The sequence below is a fragment of the Myxine glutinosa genome, unplaced genomic scaffold (assembly GCF_964187855.1).
Source record: "Myxine glutinosa unplaced genomic scaffold, kmMyxGlut1.1 SCAFFOLD_2326, whole genome shotgun sequence".
NCBI lineage: Eukaryota > Metazoa > Chordata > Myxini > Myxiniformes > Myxinidae > Myxine > Myxine glutinosa.
The window spans coordinates 57,170-73,747 of NW_027618421.1; the positions used below are offsets into that span (position 1 = coordinate 57,170).

Below are 16,578 nucleotides of genomic sequence, written 5' to 3' on the forward strand. Positions count from 1 at the left end.
GGTTGGCAGATCCAGCAGCCTCCGCATTCTTGCCCTGGACGAGGAAACAAAGAAGAAGCGCCGTTTCCTCAGCAACGTTGTTTATGAAGAGGTGCTAACGAGATAAAGGTGTGTACAATGTACATGTAGACAATTTTTATTATTATTTATTTATTGAAGAAAAATAGTTTCGAAAAGAATTCATCAAAAAAAATGCACAACTTTTTTTGGCAGTCGTACACCATGTTAGGATCTCCTGGAGAAGTGCCGTTTCCTCAGCAATGTTGTTTATGAAGAGCTGCTAACGACATACAGGTGTGTACATGTGGACAATTCTTATTATTTACTTATTGATTGAAGAAACATTGTTTCGAAAAGAATTCATCAAAATAAGTGCACAACTTATTTTGGCAGTCGCTACACCATGTTGGGATCTTCTGCCCAAGAGACTTCTTCAGCCATTGTCAGTTCTACGTGGCGGCCTGTAGGGTTGGCAGATCCAGCAGCCTCCGCATTCTTTTTCCAGAAGTCCCAAAAACTTGCCTCCGTTACTCTCACGGTCCTGCAGTCAACCTCAGGAGCTTCTGGAAGCCGCTCGCCAACGGACGATGCTTTTCGCCAACTGACCGGCTCGGACGTCATGACGGAAGTATCACAGTTTCTGTTTCCTGATGATACCCAACAAAGCAACAAAGCAACAAAGCACGGTCCACTCCAGTTTAGCGCTGAATAATATATTCATTTGTTCTGTGATCCAGGTAGATGTAGGCTATCATCTCAAACTCCTCAATGCTCTTGGCATCACTTCCAGGATCCTCCAACTCTCATAACCATATGTAACAAATTGGTCCGAGCAGGACTTTCATCCAACCATTTTTTGGTGAATTTGTTCATGGACTGGTCTTCCCATTCGGGTAAATCATATATGGATACATTTGGTGTTTGCTCTGAAAACATTGCGATCGTTTATTTTACCTTTTTGGTTATTTTTGTGTTGGGATTTTCTTTTTCACATGTTGATTCAATAGGCTTACAGTAGGTTTGTGCCGATAGCTTTATTGGAATTCAGCAACATTACATGTTCCCAGAAGCTCGTCGTACTTGCATTGGACATTTCTGAGAAATCCATGTTTATCTTCGATATAAACTAAACTAAAATATTAATCTATCACAATACCAGAAGTCTGTTTTCAAAAGACAATTTTGGGAACTTATCTTTCAAAAAGGTTCTAAAATCGAAATTATAATCCAAAGATATATGTCCTATGTGGGTGTGCTCAAGTGAGTCAAATCATAAGGGTGATTGTGCGGACATAAAAGGTTAAATTGTTGAAAGATTAAAAAAATTCATATGAAGAGCAAAATCAGGCCATATGCATTCACCTGCCTGGTGTTCTTATCTGCATGGATTGCTCATGATGCTGGGATTCCATATACTGTGTCGATTTCCCCTTTGTCTACTGTCCTTGTAATCACATGAAGCACACAGTTGTCTCCTAATGTCCTTATCTATCCTTCATGAGCATTCGATCACCTGGAGGAAAACTACAATGACACTCGGCTGAGCAGTTTACGTTTTGAACAGTTTACCACCACTCGGCTGAACACTGATAGGCTGGATGCGGATCTTCACCAAAATCGAATCAATTCGTTAGTGTCAAACAACCAACCTCTCCGTAAAGTTTCGTCAGAATCTGTCCATAACTTTTTGAGAGTATCTTGCTCACAGAAAAACAGACAGACAAACAAATGAAAAATCACTCACAGAGCGACACTCGGCAAAACAGAGCAAAGTAAAATGGCACTCAGTAGAGCATCCTTTTGACCTCAAAAATACTTGGTGGTTGAATTCAGTTAGCCGACATGTAAATCCTCTTCAAATTTCAAGTCAATTGGATGAAAACTGAAGATTTTAGAAATTCGAAAAGAAAGTGGTTGACCTTTGGCCTATGTTGACCTTTTGTCCTCAAAATAAATAGTATTTTGTCAGGCCACGATCTCTACCATTTGGTGAAGTTTCGTGAAGATCGGTTAAAAACTGTAACCTGTAGGCAAATATAAGTGAGTGGACAGACAAACACACACACACACACACACACACACACACACACACACACAAACCGGAGTGATCAACATACTTGCAAAAAAAAACATTTTTTGGGGCCAAGAAACAAACATAAGTGAAAACATCCTACGTCCACCTCAGGTGGCGGAGGTAAATATTTCAAAGAGGCATGCAAAGAGACAGAAAGTGACAACACAGCCGCAAAAAAGGAGATTTAAAAAACGATCAGAGTGATCATAGGAAAGTTTTGGTCTAGGATTGGGGTCCCTAAGAGTAGAACAGGAAAATATCTGACAGAAGAAACACAGGTGAAGGAAATATGGAAGGACTATATCGAAACTCTAAAGTCTAAACAGACGAGGCAGCAATATGATGGCAACCTTCGAAGGAAGGGGATATGAGCAAGAACCAATAGTGATAGAATGTGATGTACGTAGAACCTAGAAAGAGCTGGCAGATGGAAAACCACCGGGTGCCGATGAAATTCCAATCAAACTCTTCACGGTAGTTTGGGAGGAGGCAATCAAAATGTTAACAGCTCTCGGTACACAGATCTGGAGGAGGACATGACGACACTCGGTGGTGTAATGGTTAGAACGTCTGCTCTGAGTTTGGGAGGTCGGTGGTGAATTGATGAGGATTGTGCCGAGAGAAATGTGGATGTTGGAGAACCCGATGTGTCTGATAATAAAACTGTACACGAAGCAAGTAGATGCAGTAAGATCAGAGTATAGAGACAGGATGGTTTGGAATTGGAAAATGGGTCAGATGGGGTTGCATTCCTCTCCCTTACTTGTTCAATCTGTATAGCGAGTACATAATGAGGAAATCAAATTTGGATGAAACAGAAGTTCGACTCAGGATTGGAGGAAGATGTATCAATACAATACAAGGTATGCTGGTGATACCACTCTGTCGGCAAAAAAGTAAGGAGAGCTTGATGAAACTGCTGCAAAGAGTGAATTAAAGGTAAAGTGAAAAGTCTGGTCTTTATTCAAACATAAAAAGACTAAAGAATTGACAAATGAGAAGATCATCATGTTCAGATTGACAGATGATCAAGTGAAAGTTTCACCTTTGTGGAATTAAAATCTTTAGAACACTGCTTTAGGCCCCATGACAGCTTGGCTAAGTTGTAAAGGGGCAGGTGGACTCGTCAAATAAAATCGGGCAGTCCTTTGAAGTCCACCTGTTCCGAACGCTGATGCCAGGCTCCTAGAGAGATCCTTCCATCCAGATACCAAAATTAATCATAATATAATATCTATATTCTAGCTTGGAGTAGAAATATATGTGTAACCTTTATTAAAATTGATCTTATCATCTATCGAGCTAAATACATATCATCAATTATGCATTCAAATAACTATCAAGTATTAAAATAATTATATATATATATATTAATATATATATATATATACTTCTATATACTCATAGCTGACTTGTTTAAATTACAACTTGGTGGACTCGTCATAATAAAATCGGATGAGAACAAGTCTATTATGCTCTCGAGCGAGGCGGCAGTAAGTCGGGCAACTCAAGGCTGTCTCCCTTTGAAGTCAGGCAGCTTGGCCGAGGATTGCGGAGGGAGAACGGGATATTTATAACTAACATCTGGGAAATGCGGATCTTGGAGAATGTTGTTGTCTCAAGTGCTGTGTGATGTCAGTGTCGGTATCTCCACAGGCTCCTTGCCTCCGCCACCTTCCTCCTCCCAATCTCTTGCATTGCAATTTAAAGCGCACACAACCGCCCCCAGGAGGTAAACAAAGGAAGACTATATAAACTAGATGGTATTCATAGAATACTTATGCTGCACAGTCAAATTGGTGTGAGCCAACTCTTCTGTTTTTGAACGTTCCTTTTTTTTGGGGTCCAATATGGCTGCCAAACCACGTGAGCAATGACATCATAAATTTATATTCTCTAATATAATTGTTGCATAGACCATGCTCAATAAATTTCAAACTGATCAGACTAAGCATTGTCCCTGTCGAATTATGACATCATAATTATGGCACCAATGACGTCATCCTTAACAACACCTATTCCCCATATGGAGTTATTTACATTTAGGAGATATAGAGGTGCAACGTTTTTCGGTTATTCCAAGATGGCGCCTGTAACACGTGACCGATGACGTCATGATTATCATTAAAATATTCCAAAGGATGAGGTGCTCCTATGGTGAAAATGTAGTGTCCATCAGACCAACAGTTGCTGAATTTTTTAAAATAATGATCGGATGGATAAGTGTTGTATTTGTCGAATTATGACGTCATAACGAAGGCACCGATGACATCTTCATTAACATATCTTATTCCCCAAGCGGAGTACTTGACAATGAGTCATGTTTCAATTTTTTTCGATGGAGCGGTTTCAGAGATATAGAGGTGCAACGTTTTTTCGATTTTTCCAAGATGGTGCCTGCACCACGTGACTTATGACGGCATAATTATGATTTTAAAAATTCCACAGGAGGAGCCGCTCATATTCTGAAAATTTCGTGCCAATCGGACTAACAGATGCAGAGGAATTGCTTTTTTTCATACTGATCAGATCAAGCATTGTACATGTCTAATTATGACGTCATAATTAAGGCACTCATGACATCATCATCAACATGTTTTATTCCCCATGGGGAGTACTTGACAATGAGCCACGTTTCCATTTTTCCCATTAAGCGGTTTGGGAGATATAGAGGTGTAACGTTTTTCCAAAATGGTGTCTGTACCACGTGACCTATGACGTCATTATGAATAAAAAATTCCTACAGGCGAAGGCCCTCCTATGGTAAAATTTCGTCTCAATTGAACCAACGGTTGCCGAGAAAATGAATTTCAAAAATACAGAAACGGCACACGTACGGCACGCGTACGGCACACATACGCACCCGAATGCTTAACCCCACTTTTCGCTTCACGAGCGCAGGGTAATGATTTGTGTACAAGGATTCGGGGAGAAATAATGAGCTGGATGACTTCGTCCTGTAACTGCTGATGTGTTTAAATATCCGTGTCTACCTGATGTCATTAAAAGTCATGCGGAGATGGTTTTCTCCTTCTTCTGAAGGAAATAAATGCTTCATGTAAACCACGACAAAATGGAGAATTAAAAGTATACAATTCTTCCACACCTTCCGAGGTCATGATGTTGAAGTGGGTGGAGAATGTGGAGGAGAAATAAATAATAGACAGTTAGCGTTGGGGAGAACAGCAATGTGAGAATTGACAAAGATCTGGAAAGACAAAGACGTGATAACACAAACCGAGAGGAGGCTGATGAATGATTTAGTATTCCCAGTTGCAATGTCTGGATACGAGTCATGGATAGTGAAAAAGATTGACAGTTTTGAAATGTGGTTTCGGAGACAAATGTTATAAATTTCATGGACTATAAGAAGAAGAAACAAATCAGTGCTTGAAGAAATTACATCACGGTGTACATTAGAAGCACTGACGATAAAATAGACACTATCATACTTTGGACACATCATGGGAGCAGAAAATGAAAGTCTGGAGAAGTCAACCATGCTGGGTATGGTTGAGGAAAGAAGAGGACGAGGCAGACCTTGTATGTGCTAGATGGATTGGATAAAGGATGCAACGAAGTGTCTCTACCAGAGCTTTGGGAACACTGCAGGATAGGGATGTTTGGAGAAATCTGATCATGGATGTCACTAGAATACGGAAACCACTTGAGGGAACGAGATATATATTGCAAAACACGTTCTTAACTATTATCATCGAGTACGATCGTACTCCATATGTAGGGATAGCACGGGGGAAATATGGCCGCTTATTTAAATATGCACAAAATGATTAGCTTAAAAACTAACAAACATTAGGGTCAAAAGCATTTAAAAGGCATACCTTTTATTCTCGAACGTTTTCATAACCAACAAGAATGAACAAGAATGACCGCACTGTGGTCAGAACCTGCAATAAAATCCTGTAATGGGCTGATTGGAAAACCCATTTAATGTGCTATTAAAGATGAACAGCGTGATTGGAAAACATTTAATGTGCTATTAAAAGATGAACAGCATGATTGGGAAACACACATTTAATGTACTATTCAAAGATGAGCAGCACGATTGGAAAACACACATTTAAAGTGCTATTAAAAGATGAACAGCATGATTGGGAAACACACATTTAATGTGCTATTAAACGTTGAACAGCACGATTTGGAAACACATTTAATGTGCTATTAAAAGACGAACAACACGATTGGAAAACACACATTTAATATGCTATTAAAAGATGAATAGCACGATTGGGATACACATTTAATGTGCTATTAAAGGATGAATAGTGTGATTGGGAAACACACATTTAATGTGCTATTAAAAGATGAACAGTGTGATTGGGAAACACATTTAATGTGCTATTAAAAGATGAACAGCACGATTGGGAAACACACATTTAATGCACTCTTAAAAGATGAACAGCACGATTGGGAAACACACATTTAATGTGTGATTAAAAGATGAACAGCACGATTGGGAAACACATTTAATGTGCTATTAAAAGATGAACAGCATGATTGGAAACACACATTTAATGTGCTATTAAAAGATGAACAGCACGATTGGGAAACACACATTTAATGTGCTATTAAAAGATGAACAACATGATTGAGAAACACACAATTGTTGCACGATTAAAAGCTGAACAGTGTGATTGGGAAACACACAATTGTTGCGCTATTAAAAGATGATCAGTGTGATTGGAAAACACATTTAATGTGCTATTAAAAGATGAACAGCATGATTGAGAAACGCACAATTGTTGCGCTATTAAAAGATGAACAGTATGATTGGGAAACACACATTTAATGCACCATTAAAAGATGAACAGCATGATTAACACACAATTGTTGTGCTATTAAAAGATGAACAGCATGATTGGAAAACACATTTAATGTGCTTTTAAAAGATGAACAGCATGATTGAGAAACGCACAATTGTTGCGCTATTAAAAGATGAACAGTGTGATTGGGAAACACACATTTAATGCACTATTAAAAGATGACAGCATGATTAACACACAATTGTTGTGCTATTAAAAGATGAGCAGTATGATTGGGAAACACTCATTTAATGCACTATTAAAAGATGAACAGCATGATTAACACACAATTGTTGCGCTATTAAAAGATGAACAGCATGATTGGAAAACACATTTAATGTGCTATTAAAAGATGAACAGCATGATTGAGAAACACACAATTGTTGCGCTATTAAAAGATGAATAGTGTGATTGGGAAACACACATTTAATGCACTATTAAAAGATGAACAGCATGATTAACACAAAATTGTTGCGCTATTAAAAGATGAGCAGTGTGATTGGGAAACACACATTTAATGTGCTATTAAAAGATGAACAGCATGATTGGGAAACACACATTTGTTGCGCTATTAAAAGATGAACGTTGTGATTGGGAAACACAGATTTGATGTGCTATTAAAAAAACTAACTCGACACCTCGTATCTATGTCAGCCTCTACGACGGATGTAACAGAGCAAGTTGATTCATCACACAGTCACGGATTGCTTGACTCCAATATTGGGCCGCTCAAAAATTACATCACACAAATTTTTTTTTTGGAATTTGCATGACATAAGGCTTGATTACGTAACATAACGCTTGATTTCCATGTGTTCTGATGCACTGTACAATCTGACACGCTTGATTAAACCTTACTATTATTGTACACTGCTCCTTTCCTATGCCATCCCCAGGCGCTGCATGATGTCATCGCCGGCCATTGAAGAGGGCCCGGCAATGATGCGCGCTGAAAGGGAGTACTCAGTTTTTACTTTGCTTTCTTGTTGGTTTGTTTGTCCAGGCGATATCTCAGCTAACCCTTGAGCTGGGAAGCGAAATTTCGGCACAATAGTGAGCAAGTGCTTTGGCAAAAACTTTATTTGTTGTTTTTTGATTCATCAATTCATTGATTAGTTACTTAATTATTATCAATTAATTAAGTACTTATTTATTTCCTTTCTCCTCTGGGCAATATCTCAGGCACCTTTTGAGTTAGGAAGCTAATATTTGGACATGACAATGACCAATTGATTTGGCTGTAAAAGCTATTTTTGATTTATTGATTAATCAATTAATTATTTAATTATTCGATTAATGACTTACTTAATTTTTTTTTTTTAAGTTACAGATTCAGATGAAACGGTGGTGGTTTAGGTATTCAATTAGCCAATTCATTAATTATTTAATTATTTAGTGATTATTACTTATTTATTTTCTTTCTCATCTGGGCAATATCTCAGGCACCTTTTGAGCTAGGAAGCTGATATTTGGACACGACAGTGACCAAGTGATGTGGCTATAAAGGATATTTTTGATTTATTAATTAATCAATTAATAGATTAATTATTTGTTGATCAATTAATTATTTAATTTTTTAGATTAATGACATATTTAATTAATTTTCAAAAAGTTACAGTTTCGGCTGAAGCACTGGTGGTTTAGGTATGCTATTAGGCAATTGATTGAGGAAAAATTTTATGATCATTATTTATTGATTTTAGTTCTGCAATTAATCAATCAATTATTGTACACCTCTCAATCCCAATACAGTCTCTGAGCTGCACAGCGGTAACGCCAGGCACCGAGGGCGCCCCGGCAATGCCGCGCTGAAGGATATTTATTTACGAGTATTTGGCATGGGGGCGGTGTACTTTGAATGTATCTGTACTTGTTCGACATATGATTATATATTTTGGGTCACTCATCGTCAATGACATTCGACACAAACAAAGCAATGGAAATCTGATGCAACAAACCCAGGCAGTGTAGTGTAACCAAGATGTGTTAGGCCTAATGTGTTAGGCCCACCAGAAAACCAAGATGGCGGCCATATCATATTGTCTCAGTGCTATGGTGGGTGGAGCCAAGCGACAGATGTGGGTGTGGTCTGGCAGCTATCCGATCAATGGGTGCACATTTCAAAAGTCGACCCCCAACAAAAACACCAACAACAACAACAACAACGCAAAGTTCTTGTAGACCTGCGATATGTCACAGGTAAAAATGCGACAAAACATCGCTGAAGTACCAGATTGAGAGATGGCAAAATTGCGGTTTTGTTCATCCTCAAAATTGTTGATAAATGTCATTGTGCAACGTACAATGACGGCTGAAGCAATTGCAATGATTGCAATGGAACTGAGTGACATTGTCTCTTTGGCATTGGACTCGTACCATCATAAAAGAAAACGTTGGACAAAACAAAAAAACAACTAAAAAGAAATAAACAAGGAATGGAGGATTGGCAAGGTAGGAATGACAACAGTACAACACTACAATAAGCCTGATGGTGGCTTCACGGTTAAGGTGGCTAGCTTGAGATCTTGGGTCCTGAGTTTAAGCCCCCCCAGGCATGCCATTTAATTAATACCAGGTGGGTTGACTTAGGCTCTCATCTTTGTGAAGTCAGCATAATGAGCACCAGCTTATTGGTAATAGGGGGCAATGCATCATCGGCACAATGCACTTCCAGAAAATTATGCAGTCAAGCAGCCATAAGCTGCATAACGACCACTAGCACCAACACCACAATCCTTTTACGGATTCCCGTTATGACCCATCACGACCACAACTCTCAATCTACAAATCTCTAACTATCTCTAAGATAGACATCTTCAGACAATATTGTTACAATTGCCACCTGTAACAAAAATGTCAAAATATGTCGTGATGGCATTCTGTAAAAGGATTGTGGTATCATTCCTCCATACCTTGTTTGATTGATTTTTGGTGGCTTTTCATTTTTTCCTGTTTTATCTCTGACGTGTGTGTGTGTGTGTGTGTGTGTGTGTGTGTGTGTGCTTGCGTGTACACACACACACACATATATATATATATATATGTGTGTATACAGGGTGTTTCAAAAAGAGTGGACTATTTGAGCACCCTGATATTCTGTCCTTTCTAATGCTATGCCCTTCTCTCTTGCATATGATGATGGTAGCGGTATGCCATTTTTAACAAGTAGTCAGTAGGACTTTACGTCATTTATGGTGTTCACAGTGGAACAAAAAGTGAAAATCGAAGACAAAATCCTACATGCAGGTGCGCCAACGATACTGTAAGTATTACAACTGTTCACACCAGTAATGGACCTTCCATTTGGGAGCATTCAGCGGTTTGAGGAGCACATCCAAGCACATGGAAGTGTGAAAAATCAAAAAAAGCAACAGTGGCTGCTCATCAAGCGTTGCCAAGGACGAAGAGAACATTGATCTTGTGCGAGATTGTGCTATCGAAAGTCCTAAGAAATGCCACCATCGGCATTCCCAAGAACTGGTGAGTGATCTCAGCCTCATCTGTGTGGTGCATTCTCATTTCTGAACTCAAGCTCGACCCCTACATCAAATCTGTAAGGCATAAACTAACTCTGAATGACATGTCAAGACTAGTAGCAATGTGTGATTGGTTCAGTGTACCCAAATTGGATCAACTCCTTGTGGTTCAGTGATCAAGCACCCTTGCATTTGAATGTGGCTATCACCAATCACAACATCTTCAAGGTACTGAGCCTCCTGAGAAGGTGTCTGAGTTGTCTCTCAAGGGCCCCAAGTCAACTAGCTTCTGTGTATTGAATGCCAAATGGGGTATGCTGGGACCGTATTGGTTCGAAGACGCCAATGGTAAGCCGGTGACAGTCAACGGCGAGCAGTAAAGTACCACGAGGTTTCTTTTTCTATGCTTTCCATCAACTTTTTATTTATTTGTTTTGCTACCTTTTGTAATTTTTCGACACTAAAATGTTCAAATAGTCCACTTTTTTGAAACACCTGTATATACACATACACAACACACATTTCGCAATAAAGTTTTTGCTAACATTTTTCCAGAAGTTTATCTGACCGGAGTGGGCGCACCAACAAATCTGTTGGTTAGGACTTGGTATTAACGGGGATATTTCATTACGTATACACATATGATGGGAATACATTAGAAAACGAATTTGATTTTAAAAAACTCCAAAACACAACTGCTTTGTTACCCCATGTCACCATCTCTTACTCTTTCTTTTCCCCTTCTCCAGCAGCTTTTCCCTGGTCTCGCTCCCCCCAACCTTCCTCACCACCTGGTCCTCTCTCTAGAATATGTATGGAAGAGGGAGTTCAGAGAGAAACATTTTAAGTTTTTTATACAAGTTATTCACTCAACGAACAATTAAATAGAAACTCCACCCAGAGCAAACCACATCGGAGAATGTCATCACAGCAATTTCTCAAACTTTTGTTCAGCCTCAAAGTGTGAATTCCATCACTTTTCCGAACCGCGGCCCCGATACCAACAGGGAAACATTGAGCAAACCACCGGCATGGCTTCGATAACGGCACGTAAGGTCCGATGAGCAAAAGCCCTGGCTCTTCGCACACCATTCTCAGTGCTGTGTTCAAAGTTGGAATTATTTTTAGCACGTGTGGAGTGTAGATTCCGGAAGATGTTTAAGCAGCACGTGGTTTATCGACAGTAGTGGAATAGCTGAGAGTGCGTCTGCGGTGCGGTGATAAAAAGACGGTCGTTTTCAACCATGTGCGGTGAACCCAACTAAACCATGGGTACACCCAACTCCAAAACGGGTGCATTCAACTCCACCACAGGTATACCCAACTCCACCACCGGTATACCCAACTGCACCATGGGTACACCCAACTACACCATGGGTGCACCCAACTCCACCACCGGTATACCCAACTCCACCATGGGTGCACCCAACTCCACCATGGGTACACCCAACCCCACCACTGGTACACCCAATCCCACCACCGGTACACCCAACTCCACCACGAGTGCACCCAACTCCACCACGGGTCCACCGAACTCCACCACGGGTACACCGAACTCCACCACGGGTACACCCAACTCCACCACGGGTACACCCAACTCCACCACGGGTACACCCAACTCCACCATGGGTGCACCCAACTCCACCATGGGTGCACCCAACACCAAAACGGGTGCATTCAACTCCACCACAGGTATACCCAACTCCACCACCGGTATACCCAACTGCACCATGGGTACACCCAACTACACCATGGGTGCACCCAACTCCACCACCGGTATACCCAACTCCACCATGAGTGCACCCAACTCCATCACGGGTCCACCGAACTCCACCACGGGTACACCGAACTCCACCACGGGTACACCGAACTCCACCACGGGTACACCCAACTCCACCATGGGTGCACCCAACTCCACCATGGGTGCACCCAACTCCACCATGGGTACACCCAACCCCACCACTGGTACACCCAACTCCACCACGAGTGCACCCAACTCCACCATGGGTACACCCAACTCCACCATGGGTATACCCAACTCCACCATGGGTACACCCAACTCCACCACCGGTACACCCAACCCCACTACCGGTACACCCAACCCCCACTACCGGTACACCCAACCCCATCACCGTTGCACCCAACTCCACCACCGTACACGCAACTCCAACACTAGTACACCCAACTCCACCACCAGTACACCCAACTCCACCACCGGTACACCCAACTCCACCAACGGCGCACCCAAATCCACCAACGGTGCACCCAACTCCACCAGCACCACCATCCATCTCAGTTTTTACGTTTGCGTGGTTTGAACAGCACTGTTTCGCTGGGTCCTTCCATAGACCTCTCGTGGTTGTTTTGAGTATTACATGAAAGGAAACAAATCACTGATGTCGATTCATGATACTAGCGAATGGACCGGCCTGCCTGTTGCGAAATGGCAAGTAGTCGATAGTAAATGGGATCATTTATTGATACACACCAGTTTTTATGTTGACAATTCACTTATTATATAATAGACGAGCAGGGACCCGTGGAAATTCCACGTAATGGATTAGATGGGAATAGGGAGGAAAGGTGAGGGAGATGTGGGAATCTCGAGGGGGGGAGGGGGATGGGAGGAGGCAGGGGAAGAGGTGAGTTGAGAGTCTGGAGGGAGAGGTGAGAGGAAGGACCTGACATTTCCGGTACCGTTGTTAGTGTCGAAGATTAACCACTTCAATTAGGTTCAAAAAATAAAATTTATTCGTCTATACAGTTGACAGCATCCAAATAATAACAAACAACACCCCTGGCGCTCACTTGGTAGAATAAACAGTATACTGCATTGAATAAAGGTATATAAATCCAATTTCAATGGTTGCTAGAAGACAGGACAGCATGTAGAACCATACTACACAAAGACAAACAAACAAAAAAAATACCTATTTTGGGCCATGCCCCCCTCCTCCACCCCCCCCCCCCCCCACGCCCCCCTCCCAATCTCCCTTTCCCGTATACCTCCTCAGACCCCAATCTTTTGTAATGCCTTGAACAAACATTGGTGCATCACAGGTGATGAAGGTTGTGGTGAAGTTTCTTCGAAATTGCGTGTGTAGTTTCTGAGAAGAAAGCAAATACCTATTTTGGGGGGAAACCCCCCCTCCCCCGTGTACACCAAAAGGGGGAAGATTTTTTTTAATGCCGTGAACAAACTTTAGTCACAACACAACAAATATAATTTGTGCCAAGTTTGGTCACAATCACTTCAGCGGTTTCGGAGAAGAGGTTGCAAGTGTTTACAGACGGACGGACGGACTGTTTCAGCATGACAATGTTCCTATGCACAAAGCAAAGTCCATACAGAAATGGTTTGTAGAGATCGGTGTGGAAGAACTTGACTGGCCTGCATAGAGCCCTGACCTCAACCCCATCGAACACTTTTGGGATGAATTGGAACACCGACTGCTAGCCAGGCCTAATTGCCCAACATCAGTGCCCGACCTGCTCTTGTGGCTGAATGGAAGCAAATCCCCCGCAGCAATATTCCAACATCTAGTCGAGTGGAAAGCCTTCCCAAAAGAGTGGAGGCTGTTATAGCAGCAAATGGGGGACCAACTCCATATTAATGCCCATGATTTTGGAATGCGATGTTCGACGAGCACATACGGGTGTGATGTTCGGGAGTCCACATACTTTTGGCCCATGTAGTGTGTGTATATTTATATATATCTATATATATATATATATATATATATATATATATATATATATATATATATATATATATATATATATATATATATACACATATATATCTATATAAAAACACAGTTTTTGTGTGTGTGTGTGTGTGTGTGTGTGTGTGTGTGTGTGTGTGTGTGTGTGTGTGTGTGTGTGTGTGTGTGTGTGTGTGTGTGTGTGTGTGTGTCGTGTAATGTTACCGATAGACTCCGAAACGGAGAGGCTCACGTGCTTGATATTTGGCATAGACATGGCCATTGAGCCTGGGATGAACATGGCCGAGACCATATTTGACGAGATCCATATTTTTTATTCATATTTACCTCAGCGCATTTCAGCGAAGTACCCGCTAATCTCAGCCGGTGCCAGAGCGAGCTGATTCGCTCAGAGCGATCACGTGATGTTCCATCCCGTCACACATTTGCACGTAATTCAGGGCGAAAAGCGATTGCGTTTTTTCACCTTTATGCGATCGTGGTTTGTGTCGATTTTGTGCGATATGAATTAAATTTTAAATTAAATTCGTGTTTACGAATTCGAATACGAAGGATTTCCCCTTTCGATTTCGAATACGAATCGAATACGAGCTTGAGTCAAGAGGGCGAATGTACGGGTTGGGAATGTACGGGTCTCCCTTCCCCCGCCCGGCAACGCCGGTACTGGAGGGCGTGGGGTCACAGGATCGGTGAGTCTCCAAAATCCGCTTCGTGCTCTTGCGAAGATGCAGGACGATGTCGCGATTGTTGTGCTGCTCTCCGACCATGAGAACTGCAACGTCATTGTTGACTGGCCCTCCCCTTCCCTCCCCCCGTCACGTCCTCCCCCATCCTCCCCTACTCCCCTCCCCTCTCTCCCCTCCCCCTCCCTTTTCCCCCTCCCCCTCCCTTTTCCCCCTCCCCCTCCTCCCCCTCCCTTTTCCCCTCCCCCTTCCCCTCCCCCTCACCCTCCCATCCCTCACCCTCCCCCCTCCCCCTCACCCTCCCATCCCTCACCCTCCCCCCTCCCCCCCTCCTCCCCCTCCCCCTCCCACTCCCCCTCACCCTCCCCCCTCCCCCCTCTCCCCCTCCCCTCCCTCCCCACCTCCTCCCCCTCCCATGCCCTCACCCTCCCCCACCCCATCCCCCCTCTTCTCCCCTCTCCCCACCCCCTCTTCTCCACCTCTCCCCCTCCCCCCTCCTCCTCCCCTCCCCCCCCCTCTTCTCCCCTCCCCCCCCTCTTCTCCCCTCCCCCCCCTCTTCTCCCCTCCCCCCCGTTCCCCTCCCCTCCCCCCTCCCGCCCGCAATGCCGGGTACTTCTGCTAGTATATATATATATTGTCGTGTGTCTACCCTGCAGTGAAGACCTCAGGATGACAGATGACCAAACGAGCTTTAACTCCGAGGCGTATACCCCAACTATGGCGGTACCTTGTGCACGCGCGAGGGGTGGAGGGTAGCAAGGGCTTACCTGCACGGCCGGACTCAACTGGGGGTTATCCGATCCCCACAGACAAATAAACGCACAAGACAAGGAATTGAAAATGTAACAAATAATGGGTTTAATGAAAATAAATGCAATACAATGAAAAGGTAAAACTAAATTCCGAAATGGGGGACCCTCCATTCAGACTTGATTACATGACACAGGGAGAAATAAACAAATGTAAAAATAAATGTGTAGTGTGGTGCGTTGGCTGGTACTCAGCTCTGGTCTCCCTCACATGACCCTCGAACCCTGATGGTCGTAGACTGGATCCCAGGCCTGCGCCGGAAAACGCCCGAGGGCACGAGGGCGCGCCGCACCAGCCTGTCCGCGCAAAGAAGCCAAAATCCCTTTTACTCCGATGGCCCAGGGAGAGAGAGAACAACGGCCGCGGCCGCTTTCCCCAAACCAGCGAGAGAGAGAGAGAGAGAGGAGAGAGAGAGAGAGAGAGAGAGAGAAGAGAGAGAGATGGAGAGAGAGAGAGATGGAGAGAGATGGAGAGATATGGAGAGAGATGGAGAGAGATGGAGAGAGATGGAGAGAGATGGAGAGAGATGGAGAGGGAGATGGAGAGAGAGAGAGATGGAGAGAGAGAGAGATGGAGAGAGAGAGAGATGGAGAGAGAGAGAGATGGAGAGAGAGAGAGAGAGAGAGAGAGAGAGAGAGAGAGAGAGAGAGATGCATCCGCTTCCACCAGCCAGGAACAGAGAGAGACAGGGAAGTGCGACCGCTCGTGATCAAGCCCAGAGCCCGGACCAAGAGAGAATGCTACTGCTCGCGATGAAACCTAGGACCAAGAGAGAGAGGAAATGGAGATGCCCTGCCTTTTTCACTCCTCGGTCTCGAACGTTCTCTCTGATGTCACCTGCTGTCCAATCACCGAGTGCCACTCGCTCACCTCATCGTTCTTCGGGGCGTGGCCTCACGGCCACACTTGGCGCCCATCGAGAAGATTTGCTGGGTGGTGTCAGTTGTAGTGTCCCGGATCCGGTCAGCGATAGCATTATTTAATTTA

At 43.1% G+C, this 16,578-nt stretch overlaps 1 protein-coding gene across 1 annotated transcript in view; it reads right to left on the reverse strand.

Moving 5' to 3' along the window:
• LOC144889294 (uncharacterized) overlaps positions 1 to 11,727 on the reverse strand; it is a gene marked incomplete at its 3' end in the record, with an annotated part of 47,510 nt that extends 35,783 nt beyond the window's left edge. The window contains exon 1 of the mRNA XM_078769382.1: positions 11,652 to 11,727. Coding sequence (XP_078625508.1) covers positions 11,652 to 11,727 — 76 coding nt within the window. The remainder of the gene's footprint in view (positions 1 to 11,651) is intronic.
• Between the last annotated feature and the right edge of the window lie 4,851 nt (positions 11,728 to 16,578).